Source organism: Falco naumanni, chromosome 5 (assembly GCF_017639655.2).
Source record: "Falco naumanni isolate bFalNau1 chromosome 5, bFalNau1.pat, whole genome shotgun sequence".
In the NCBI taxonomy this organism is placed as follows: Eukaryota; Metazoa; Chordata; class Aves; order Falconiformes; family Falconidae; genus Falco; species Falco naumanni.
The window spans coordinates 77,102,276-77,115,728 of NC_054058.1; the positions used below are offsets into that span (position 1 = coordinate 77,102,276).

The 13,453-nt window shown below is 36.5% G+C and overlaps 1 protein-coding gene across 1 annotated transcript in view; it reads left to right on the forward strand.

The window, feature by feature from the left end:
* The window catches only part of KMT2E (lysine methyltransferase 2E (inactive)), a 62,339-nt gene that overhangs the window by 10,831 nt on the left and 38,055 nt on the right, over positions 1 to 13,453 (forward strand). Inside the window, 1 exon segment of the mRNA XM_040593996.1 lies at positions 6,802 to 6,986. Coding sequence (XP_040449930.1) covers positions 6,916 to 6,986 — 71 coding nt within the window. The 5' untranslated portion in view covers positions 6,802 to 6,915.

The window sequence follows — 13,453 nt, forward strand, 5'->3', positions numbered from 1 at the left end:
CTTCTCTATCATTCCTCTTCCTTGCTCCACGTACAAGTGGAAAATTGCCTGTACAGATCACTTTCTTTCAGCAGTTTCATCTGTTTGTTCCAGCAAGCTTCAAGTTAATTCCCTTGGATTTGTACACATCCGTTAAAAATGAATCATTATGTGTACTGTGTGTATTCTGATACTTAAATATTGCTCCAGGAAATTGTTACTAATTTTTTTCTTTTATTTAAAGGACATGAGGCAGTGGGTTAACCAGTACTCTTACTTTAGCAAAAGAGAGCTGCTTCTGTACTTTTGCTCAGGGGAAATAAGCTCTGCTTAAACATGGGGTGAACTGCCCGTTTCTCCATAAGTTGGGAAACACAGGCTGTAACTTTTCAGATGTTCAAGAGTGATAATTATTCTCAGGTGTTTCAGTTACTCAGTTTACTAAATATGGGTAAATTATCACTTTCACCTTTTACATATTTTGTGGTATATTTAAAGTTACATTGTTTTTCTATTAAGGAAAGACAGTTGGCATTTGTACATAGGTTAGAAGGTTTGATTAATTTTTTTACCTCATATGTATTTTGTATGTAGAATTTTTGAAGATGCAGAGCAAGCACACTATAGAGATGGTAATTTGGTTAATGTGATTAATCCTTCTGCAGTGACATTAGCAAAGGACTTTGAGGTAAAGTTGCATGCATCAGTATAAAATCTAAATAATTTTTTAATCATAAACCAGCACTGTTTCTTCTCATTAAACACACAGAATTACAGGCTAATCTAATTATAATTAGATTTTTCTCTCTTAAATTTTTGCTCTGTGATTCGGGAGGGCCTGGTAATCCTCTCTGCAGAGGCATTCTGTGATGAAAGCCCCAAGTCTTGAAACATCTAAACTATGTAACTACTTTCCCCCTGCTCCTGCCCCCCCCCCCCCCCCCCCCCCCCCCCCCCCCCGGCCCTCACTGTTGTAATTGTCAGTGGGTGGTGACTGATGGAGGCAATTGCTAGATAAAAAATACTGAAAAACTTCAGGTGTATACTGAGGTAATAAACAGGAACAAAAATACTATTTTTTTTTAATACTTAGTGATGTGAGAAACTGATTTAGCGATCAGCTTACTAAAATTAGTGTAGTGTTTTGTTTGTGGAACATTCTTAGATTCGAGCTAGGAAATAATTCAGTTGTAAGCTTAATTCATGATTTCACTGAGGTCCCTCTGTAAATCGGAAACCAAATGTTGTATTGCACGTAGTTTGAATTCTGTTCCTTTTTGTAGTGGATTTTCCCCCCCCCCAACTTCTAAATACTTTTTGTCTTTAGTACCTATCACATGACAACAGAATCTGGAAATTGATTTATAGGGAAGGAAAGACAAGGAGCAGTGACACTGTGTGAAAGGCTGTCAGATGTACTAAGAATACTAACAACAGATTTCATTGATTTTTCTTTTTTTTTTTTTTTTCCCCCACCCACCCAGCCCTTTGGTTTTTTAGCATTAGGGATAAATGTGGATTAAAAAAAAACCAACCCAAGCCAAACAAAATCCCACCACCTTGTTACAGTAAGTATGTGATATTATCATATTAATTTCTTTTCAGGATTTCTTTTATGATTAAGGCAAAAAATTTGTTACTGGTGCTGCCACCATCTCTTATCTTTGATTTTTGTGAAAAGTTTTTTATCTGTGCACCCAGATAAGAGCTTTAGTATTCTTACACATACAGCATAGGTTGTAGCAGGATTCTTAATCCTATTTAATATTCCCTCTCCTTTCTTGAAAAAGATTAAACGTCTTGCAGAGGTGAGCTACCAGTATAGCACGTAACTGAGTTGTACCTTTCCCAGTACAGCAAGTGCTGTTCGGTTTCTTCTGGTTTGAAAAACATACTTCATGATTAATAAAAGTAAAGGTAAGTTGCAGTTCTCTGATCAGATTTAGATCCTTACTTTCTGTTTGAATCTACTGGGATCCCAGTTTCTGAATCTGTAAAAGAAAAGGCAAGTAAAATTAGTTAAATGCTTTTTTAAAAAAATACTTTCCTACCTGAGAAAAAAGTCGAAAGATGCAAAATATTACATGGAAAATGCCATGGAAGAATTTATCTGGACTCTTGACACTTAGAGGATGATTGATAGCTGGGGTTATGAAATCTTGTTGGAGTCATCTGGACAGTTTGGCTAGACTTCAAGTTCTTATTTTTCAAGTGTAGTTTCTGTCTGGGTGATCTGTCATCTCCTTTGTTTTCTGAAACTGTTCTGTATAGCTTTTGATGGTCTTAGAAGAAGCAGGTGGAAGGAGAGAAAAAAAGACATGCTGATAAAGTAGACTTGGGAGTTCTTTTTTGCCAGCATTTGATCATAGCAACTGGATTTAGTTTTGAATGTTTGGACCCTGTAGGATTAGGTTAAAAAATACTGATTTAGTTTAAGATTACCCATTTACCTTCTGATTTAAGAGTTGAGCCCTCTCTATATTTTTTATTTCCTTCCTCTGTGTACCAGTGAAAAAGTTTTTAATTCTGCTGTCAAAATTTGATCTTACAAGGATGACAGAAAGGAAATGTAGTCTTTGTTAGACCACAGAATAATGTTGTGTAAGTGGAATACCTCAGGAATAATATGCAAGTTATTTTCTGTTGTTTAGTGCTTAAGTGATGTCATTTGTATGGAGTCACACAAATGAGTAATTTGCAATGTATTGTGCTCTTATACTTCTGCTAGAGCATGATTAATTTAAAAAAATGATTGTGGTATCATAAAATGGATGATGAGAAGTATGGTGAAGCTTCAAATATTGTAGACTTGATATGGCTATTAAGTCAAAAAGCTCCTATGTATTTTCTAGAGGGAAAAAACCACTGCCAGAGAAAATGTAAACTGATGTGACTGAATGGTAGAAGTGTGGTCAGTTTCTTGCAGGAGGTTGATTTTGTGCAAGATAAATGCTTTAACCAGGTTGAACAAGAAGTGTTTTTGTTTTTTAAGATGAAAATTACATTATTAAGGCAAGATAAGCTTTTTTAACTGCACCTAAATAAAAGCAAAAATTCTTCAAATAAGGAATGTGTTTTAATATGGAAAGCTGGGCTGGTAGGGTGATAATGCAGAAAATCTTACGGATCTTAAGGAATGGCCAAATTTTTTTCCAAGCTTACAGTGTCTTATCACTGAAAGAATAGTGGGCCCTAACAAAATAGGAGGTCCTCTGATGCTGAGATTAAGCTACAGTACATGAGCAACTTTGCCCAATAAAGAGTTGATCATTGAATGCTGGAGTACAGTTTTTACATAGTGCCTTTTAACTATATGACTTTGAAATTAACCAGAGAAACCAGCATGATCTTGCTGACTTTCGAATTAACATAATGCTTGAAGACAGACTTTCTTAAATATTAAATTGTGTATAATCTGCTTGGATTGTAGGAAGACAACTTCTCAGCACCCTTCCTTCCAGTCCTTCTGGCCAGTTATTTAAAGGAAGTGCACCTATGAAAACAGTTTCTTAGAAGGCCACGGGTGACAGGTTGTAAGAGGCCTGAAATAGATGGGTACTTGCAGAGATTGGGAAGTACCATATTATGATAGCAGATAGTATTTTATGACTCATCTAAAATACCAAGCTTCAAAGTATAAGCAGTCACTTTTTAAGATGGAGAAGGAAGAAAGTTCTCCAGGGTTACATTATTTTCTGTTCTGAACTTTCGAATTTTTGTAGTATAATCCAATAAATGACAATATTTTAGTGTGTCATGGCAATACTTCTGGTTCTGACATGACAGAAGATAATTATTTTCCTTCATCCCAGGTCTGACATCACTGTGTGCTTGTCATTGGATGGCCTATAAGGTCACAGTTCTGTTAATAAGTGAGCATAGTGTAATGAATTTATCCTGCGTCTCCCCCTACCCCTATTCTGCCCTATTGCAAGAATTGGTTGAGGGTGGCTATGCAAATAGTGAGCTGTGTTTGTTTGAAATAACTTGTCTGTGTAGGTATTGCGAGCTGGTGACTGCCTCCATTCTTCTATACTTAACTATAGGCATAGGAAAAGCATTCGAGGGTTTTGTGCATGTGTGTGTTGTCAAGACCTGAAATCTTAAGGTGGTAAAAAATGATGAGGTAGCATTACAATCATGTTCTGCTTCCTTTTAGATGAAACAACTGTTCAACACTGTTTTGCCAAAGTCTTTGATTTTACTTGGCATAGATTAGTCTCAGAATTTGTGGGTGAATTCTGACTAAGGATGTATTTCAACAGCTGACAGTAGGGTAAGAAGTTTATCTTGGCTCTGTTGTTCCTCCTCCCCCCCCCCCCCCCCCCCCCCCCCTTTTTTTTTCTTTTCTTACAAGAGTGGTGATGTATTTGCTTGGTCAGAGATAATGGCATCAATTGTGCCATGCATTAGCAATTAATAGCCTGTCTATACATAGCTCTTTTCTTTTTCCACATCAAAAGAAAAAAGCATCCCCAAATTTCACTTGATTTTCAGATTTGGTAACAACACCTTTCTGTGTTGGCAATGGTCACTTGAGTATGTGATGATTGGGTAACCTTAGTTGCTTTATGTAAGTTTGTAGATGTGCTAGCCCATGAGGCAACTGTCGAAGGCAGGTTCTTCACTTCCATCAGTCTCCTGGGCATTTTTGTGTATGGAAGTTTCCAGTTGTTCCTTTGCTTGGTCAGAAGTGTTTCAAGAACACTCGATTAAGAAAAATCACACCACCACCAGGATCAGTTTTAAGTGCAAAAAATGTCTTAAGTGCAGATCTTGATGATCTCAGGCAGTATGTCTTTCAGACCTACTTTGAAACACACTGAAACTGTTCTTCAGAATTCTATAATAAGCATAAAATAAAATCTCTGTTATGCTAATGATTTGTTAGCGTTGGTGAAACTGCAGTTGGTAGTGGAACAACCTTTAGCCTGTGATAGCCAATTTACCTGTACTAAAGAAGTTGATGGTTTCCTTTCAAGTATTGGGTAGAAATTAATATAAATGTTTTACTTTTTCAGAAGAGAACTAAATGATAAACTGATGTTTCCTGTAAGTTGTAGATGAGGCCATTCAAGGTTCTACCCTATGAGTAAACTATATGGTGGCAGAATGAGTGCTCACTTAAACTGTAAGAGGTGCTTGGGGTTTCTTTTATGCCTGCTACTAAAACTCTATACCTGCTTTTGGTGTAACATGTATTTCTTGCTGCTTATTCTTGAAAATAGTGTGTGTTTTCCTTAATTTTATGCATTTAACAGTTGTGGTATTCGTTAAGAAAATGCTCAGTGTTTAAATGAGGAAAGCAAGATGCCCCAACAGCTAGTTGGCCTGATTGCTTTCCAGTTCATTGTATTTTGTTACTCGTGTAATGGGACCAAAACACAACCTCTGCTGTCTAGAGGGAGTATGAACTGTAGAAGGTTTAGGCACTTTAAGAGCATGCCAAGATGTTTGATGTTAATTGCCAGCCTGCAGTAGTGAGATAAAATTTAAGAAGTTAGATGAAGATTTTCTGCCAGTTCATACCTTAGAAATGCCCTGTTGATGCCACTTATCATCCTGAAGATGCCAGCTTTATCGATACGAAGAGCAAATTCAGATTTAAGTCCACAATGTTTTCCTGAAGTCCTCCAGTTTTTCACTGGAGGCTCATTACTTTTTTTGTTTGCAATCTAGTGTTTGGCAAGGGTGAGTGTGTTAAAATTAGTTGATCTCAAAACTGTTGGGCTTTTGTAAACTGCAGCTAAGATACTACACTTTTGTCAGGTGGGAGGAGTGTATTAGGCACTGTATGTGCTTCATTGCAAAGCGGTCTCTGTTCTTGCTATTTTGACATTTTGGAAGGAGTTTGCAGTTACTTATTATGCAAATATTGAAGATGGGGGTATTTTCCTTCAATTACTTAGTCACCGGTGGAATACCTTGTGTATATTAGGCTATAAAAATGCATCAGTTTACTAATCTGTGAACACAGGCATCTGAGGTGCTGTGTACCTCTCGTACTTGGTTGAGTGTTCTGTCCTACTTGGCAAGAGGAGTGGGAGACTAGCAGTAACTGCCATACAGGTAGGATTGTTGTATTGACTTGTGTGAGTCAAGCAGACTGTAGCTTTGCTCTACAATTAAACTACTTCCGATTCTTTTTGGTTTACTACTTAAGAAAAAAGTCTTGTAAAATTGGCACCTGATGGGTATAGTATCTTCTGATGGTGATCTATTGAAATGAGGTGGAAATTGTTTCGTGCCATTATTGTGAATCATTAGAATGATTTTGGTTTAAAAAATACCAAATGGAATCTGTGACACTTTCTTTTGACATCCTTGGTTTGTATTGTAGATACTGAAAGTTGTGTGTGGTGGGATTTTTTTGTTTGTTTTTTAAAGTGCAAAACAAAAGTGAACTAAGAAATACTTGAAAATTTCTGTAACCAGGCTTCTATTCAAATGTACAGCAGTTGAGCTCAGACAACATAGAGCAGTAAGCAAACGTACTTTACATCTAATAAGTCTGCCTTAAAGTCAGTCTTTGTCACCTCACTGAATGTGAATATTTTCATCGCTAATTTAAATGATAATATTTTTGTCAGTTTGTAATATTTCAGGCATCATCACATGCTTAGAATAAGTGTATTTGAAGTTAACAACTTTTAAAGATGATTGAATATTTTCGCTTTGCTTCTGCAAAATAAAACTAATGAAATTACTGCAACAGTGATTATTTTTTTAATTTGTGATGTAGAATTGCCTGGTTTTAAAATGAACTGACCCAATCTTCTGCCTTTTTTTTTCTTTTTTTTTTTTTTTTTTTCCTTTTAACAGGGTTTGTGGATGCACTTAGATGTTTGCAATGAGCACTGTGGCTGGCATGCCCCAGTGTTTTGGATACCAATGCATAGGACTCCGTAGTAATCGAATTTATCAGAAACGAACGTCATGAGCATAGTGATCCCATTGGGGGTTGACACAGCAGATACTTCTTATTTGGAAATGGCTGCAGGCTCAGAGTAAGTATGTGAACATAATTTGTAAGTTTTCCTTTTCAGTGCTGCTTTTAAATTTATTTTTTCCCCAGTGACTTGTGTTTTTTTTTTTTTTTATAACAGCGGAGAGGATTTAGGATTCAATAAAACGAAGCAGACTCCCAATACTTAAATAACTGTCACTTGATTCTGAAGTCAGTTTATTCCTCTTTGGGGAGAGCAAAGAAGAGAAGCTAAACTGTTCTACCAATGCATATTTTCCTTGCTTATCAGACTGAGAAATACAGATGCTGCCAGTTTTGCTCTTGTTGCTTAAAATACTTTGCCTTTTAACTGTATGAAAAAAATAAATATTTTGATTTCCCATGTTGGAAAGGTGAACTCATTTGGTGTGGCAAACTGCAAGAAAGTGGTAGTAATTAGACAAAGATGCCTTTATGAAGGTTGAAGACTTAGCTTAATTGTCTAATGCTATGTCTTCCCGAAGTTATTTTATATTGAAGAGCTAGCAGAAATTCACTTGTTAATAATTCATTTCAGTTACTAACTTTATATAAAGGATTACAAAGAGCTAATGAAATCCTGAATTCAAGAAACTCTTCCTTTGCATGAAGTAAGCCATAGTGGATTTCTGTGTTTGGCAGCGGGTGAGGGGCAGGTGGGGGTGTCTTGTGGTTTTTCATTTGTTTTGGGAGGGGATTGTTTGTGGGTTTTGTGTGTATGTGTGGGTTTTGGTGTGTTGGGTTTTTTTGTGGGTGTTTTTTTTTCCCCTCTAGTGGTGTCTGTATCTGTAGAGTATTGATAGGCTAGCGTTCATCTCTGACTGGAGGTTTTTTCTGTCAAACATACATCTTTCCATGTGTATAGTATCAAGCTGGCTGTTGAATGTTATGAGAGGAGAAATAGCATTTTGGACAGCTTGGTTCTTGGAGAGGTGAAGGACCAAGGTGGTATTGTAACTTTTACCAGTGTACATAGGTACATGATTCCCTTGATGTCTATATATTTCAGACGGGTTTTTTTTCCTCCATTTTTCTGTTGCTTTTGCATTAATGGAATATATGACAGATGAGTTTTTTGGGAAGAGATGTGTGTCAAAAGATTCTAAAGTTTAAAGATGAAGAGAGTTTGTATAAGCCACAGTCAACCTTGACTACTACTTTACATACACATACGGAAAAAATGCCCAGTTCATGTCTTAGATCTAACTAAAAATGTTAAATTCATCATTTATATTAAATTGACTTTTTGGGATTTGTTTTTTGGTTTGGTGTTATTCTTTGCCTTCCTCTGAACCTTTCTGTGGTAATGTTAAAGACTTTCCCCATCTTTGGTTATCACAAAAATAATTTGCTTGGTTTAGATACTGAAACAATCAATTAGACTTATTTTACGTGCATGTTTGAAATCTTTCATAAATCAAAAATAAACTTCATAAAGTGGTCCTTCATTTAATGGATGCATTGAATAACTAACAGGAATTTAAATAGTTTATACACAGTCTTTGCTGGAGAGTGTGTGCTAAGTAATATTATTCCATTTAAGGAGCAAATGGCTTTCCTTCCAGACTTTGAAAGAATCATTATGCATTTTAAGCAGAACTCGTGAACAGTTCTTAAAAGGGCTGTCTCTCTCCTGTGCTTTCACTTATATATGAGGCTATTCTAACTTTGTGCCGTTCATCTGAAAAAAATCAAGCATTTGCAATTTGAAGCTTCTTGTCATATCAGTTTTTTAAAGTTTTTGTTGATCTCTCATATCATGAACACAGGTTTTCTTGGTGCAGGATATTTTTTAACTTGAGTGACCCATTCACAGCTCTTCCCATTATCTTTTCCTGTGGTTTTCTTTTATGTTTGGAGAAGGTCATGATTCCTGAGGTTACTGACATTCCTTGCAGACAGAGCATGTTATGCTGAAGTTAAAATAAATAAATATAGTTGTTAGTATAAACAAGATAGTTAATTGTGTTATTTGCTTGATACTGTGGCATAGCAACCCAGTTAGGAACTGCTTTTCCTCAGATATTAAGTGACTGTTGCGAATTAGATTAGTTCTTGTCATCTCTGCCATACTTACGCTGAAAAATGTGTAGTTGCATGATTGACTTATGCTGACTTAAAAGCCGTATCACTGTCTAAAGAAGTGTGACACAAAGGTGTGTCCCTAACCTACCAGCTTACACAGATTTACATGGGTTTTGTATGTTTTCTTCCAAAGGGTAGTGTGCTGGATATCAATTGTATTGATAGTAATCATAGATTGTCTTTTAGCAAGTTCTGGGGTTTTCCCAAGAGGGAGGAGTTGGAGTTTCTTCGCTGTGACTGCTAGGTCTGATACTGCTTCATCAGTTGTTGAAGCATGAGCAGAAACAAGAATGGGGGTATGGCAAACCTGATCATGTAGGGGAACTCTTACCTTAGTGCAGTCTCTTAGTGCTTGGAGATTTTTCCCTTATGCTTCAAACTAAGTGATAAGCCTGTTAAAAATTTATAAGTAAGGGTACTTAATGTGATTGCATAGTTTCACATATTTTAATAATTGTAGGGAATAGCTTTGTGGAGAATAACTCCTATTAAAAAGTTTGAATGTCTCAAAAATCGGTTGAAATAGTCTGTCTCTTGTTATTTGTACCTAAGTGAGCTCTCCAGCGGTGGATTATTTTTGTAGTGCCATAGTAGTCGGAACACACAAGTATTTTGCCTCCATTTGTAAGGGGCTTACTGAAGATGAATATGCATGACTTCTTACTGTTTTATAACAGTAAGCACAGCCAGCCATTTTGGAAGGTTTAGAATGCACTTCCTGACTTGAGAAGAGAGCATTAGTCTAGCTTAGAGCATGAGTATAAGTTGCGCACTGGGAAATGCCATTGATGGTACTGCTCTCCTCTTTAATATCTGCGTATGTTTTGTAGAGAGAAGGCCTGTATAATGAATCCAACAACCACAGTATATGGGTCATTCTATTGAGCTCAACGTCCAGGAGAAAAGTTTATGAACATTATTGTAGTCTTAAATGAAAACTACCCTCCCATGACTGTTTCTGAAACAGGGATTATTTTTTTTATTACTGTTTTTTAAAGTATATTAAGACAATGGGAAGCTTGCCTGTTTGTACAGACAGTATCTGGTCAGCTTATACTTTTAGGACCTGCTATGAAATGCTTAGGTAGCAGAACCCACTCTGTGGTAGAGTAGTAGTACCCGGTTCTTTGTGGTCTAGATAGCGAAGCCCATCACGTTTTTGATTAGGTGAAGTGTCTTGAAATAGAAAATACTGGTTTTCATACAAAATGCATTACATTCCTTTATCTGAGCTGACCTTCAGCCAGATACTGCTCAGGGCTGCTGGTGCAACAGGACAACAAACCTGAACTCGTTGAAAATGAGATCTGTCAAACTGGTGTATGGCAGATTGATGCTGCTGAAACATGCTTGGAAGCAAGAGGTTTCATTTGGAGTTCTGGCAAATGTTATCAGGAAGTATTACTAGCTAAGTTCTCATAACCTAAAGCTTGGATTTGCTTTTGGCACCTGCCTTTGAAAGTGTTAGTTTTAGTGAGATTTTATTTCCCATTTGAGAACGTACATTTTTATAGAAGTGGTTGATGGCCCCAAATTCGAAGGACTGATTGTATTTTGGGTATTAGTCAAACTGCTTGCTGGGGTCTTTTTTTGTTTTCTTCCTTACTACATGGTCAGAAACAAAACAGTATTTAAAAGGAATGAGGTGGGGGAGATGAAACTTATTAAAGTAGAAATTACTATTGCTTAGAATGCTTGATAGCAGATTCCCTTAATACAGGTTAACTATAGGCTTGCATGGAGTTTTGTAAACGATCTGATTCCATGTGTTTTATTTCATTTCTCACTAATGCCATCTGCTGGCTACACGCAGAACTTTTTCGGTTTGAAATTTGAAATATGAACGGTAGGAAATGAGCCAGAACATGAGGAGTTTCACTTGCAAAATGAAAATTATTTTAGGGGGTTTTAAAAAATATGGGTATCTTTGCTTTTTCTGATTAATTTGAGAAAATATTATGTTCCTATTTTCATACGAACATCTTGAGTCATTGCAGCACAAGAGCATGGGAGAAGGTTTTTTGTGGTGCTTTTTACTGTGTTCCTTGTGAATATTTTGCACAGTTTCGAATTGCTAACTGAAAAAAACAAATACATGTGACGTTTTAGCAAGATATCATGGTCAGTTTATCATGGTAATTTGTTTATCTTGGGGCATAATACTAAGATTTTGGTCTAACTTCAAATACACTATATTGTAATACTGACACTTCAGTTTTGATAAAACTAAAAATGCCATAAATATCTCCCTTAGTTAGACACTTAAGTGTGCATTTGCTTGAGGTGAAGCTGAAAAATGTGGTGTGCTCAGAAGGCTGACAGGCTTAGTACTTCAGTCTGTTAAAGAACTGGCTTATGTTCAAAAATACAAGAAGGGAAACCTCATAGTATTTCAGATCTGAACGCTTATGCTTTTTCTTCCTGAAAACTTGATTTTTGGGATGCTCTTAAGAATGCCAATGGTGAGATTAGGGTAGGTGTCTATAATACAGTAGTTAGTGCCTTGCTACTTGAGTACAAAATTTCTTACAAAGCCATTTTTAAATTAAGTGCTATCTCATGCTTTAATCAGCTGTACAATTAAATAGTTTACCAAGGGGTATTCCTTCACAAAACTTGATTTTTGAGATGCCTATCTAAGAACAAGGCCTTGACCTTTGGACAAATGATAATATAGAGGTGTATGTTTTCTCTTTAAGGTGAGGGTCACGCACATGGTGGGTGGAAGGCAGGGAACAAGGAGTTCAGTGCAGGGCATATTAAAGCATTGGCAGACCTGTAAGCCAAAGCTAGAAGGTTTTCTGTAGTTGTGTGAGAAATCATAGTCATTCTGTACTGCTTATGGGATGAATATCACTTTTCTATTGACTGTAAAGGAAACCTGTGATGATTAATTCCTAGCTTCAGTAAATGTTCCACCATGTCCTTCCCATATTTCTTTTCTCTTCTGCACAGTATTGCCCACCCTGGTCTAGCATTTGATTGGGTAAATGGAACAGTGAGTTACATTCAAAGCTCTGGTGATTATCTGTTATAAGAAGTATCTGTGGCTTCCCTGGATACATATTTGAAAAAAAAATTTTCTGAAAGCTGATTCTGCTCTAATTTTGTATTTGTTAAAACTTATAATACAAAGGTTTAATTGCCTTTGCGTCGCGTAATTTTCTCCCACCCTTTTTCTGGCTTTCCTTGCTCAGATGAAGCTGTGCTTTTTGCTTTTAACCCTGTACTCTGAATCTGGTCTATAAGTATTAAAATGGTTGGGGGTAAATACATTTATTTTAAGTATTTTGGTTTTGGAAGATTAATACTTTTGCTTCCCACAACTGTTATGCCTCTAAATACTAAACTTGGTTTCTCTTAAGTGGTTTATAAGTTGCTGGAGTAGGTAGAAATGGATTCAGGGAGTGTATTGTCTTGCCACACCTTTTTAATTTTTGTAGTCAGTAGATGAAATAACGCATGACCTCTTTTTTTAGGACATTGCCATTCTGGTATCTTTCACTGAATTCTCCCATATTTAAGTAGCTGGTATTTAGGTCGTGTTAATATTTATTTTTAATGAAGGAAATTCTCCTAAATTAATTGTGGCATTGTTGAAGGATGGATTATACCTGGATTCTGCACACTGTTCTGTATCAGTAAGCCTTCCTGCTCTGAAAGCTGAGTTATTTTCGGTATAGTGAAGCAAACAAGACTGAGGTTGAGCACTGAATGTGTCGTAGATAAGAGTAGCTGTGCTGCTGCTTGTCCCATTCAGTAAATGTTGAAGTATAGCAGTAGAAGCAATACAGTGGTCAAGACCCTCTTGAACCATGATTTCTGTCCTAGCTATGATGGATGGATAGGTAAATGCCTCGTTCATTGGCATTTTGGTTGGCTAGATCATTAGAAGGATTAACTGCATGACATTAATGGTGTATGATTACTGCATAAATCATCATGTCAGTGAATGCATAATGGCAAATCTGTTGGAAAGGCACAGCTTTTCCAACTTTGCATGGATTTTTTACAGTCATGGGTTTAATGAACTTGGTAAATTCTGGGCTGCTTCTAGAAGATAGTTCCAACAAGCTCTGAATAAAATTATTTTCAGTTGAGAAGTGGTGTAAGAGAGTAAATACAGGTTTTTCTGGGTTTAGAAGGCAATGAAGGGCAAGTGTCATCAGAGTTGGTTTTTGTCTAATGCCAGTCAGAAGTTGTATTTCTAACATTAGTACTTTGATTTGTGCACTTGCATGTTTGCTCACTAGAAAAAAATGCAGCTGGTGACTGTTAGACATGAATGTTTTTAAAAAGATGTTTTTTCTTTGGACTCTAGAAACCAAAGTCTTCACCCAATAGTGTTTTTTAACTAGTGTTTCTTTTATTGTGTAGTAACCTCACATGGGGAAAAGCTAGTAA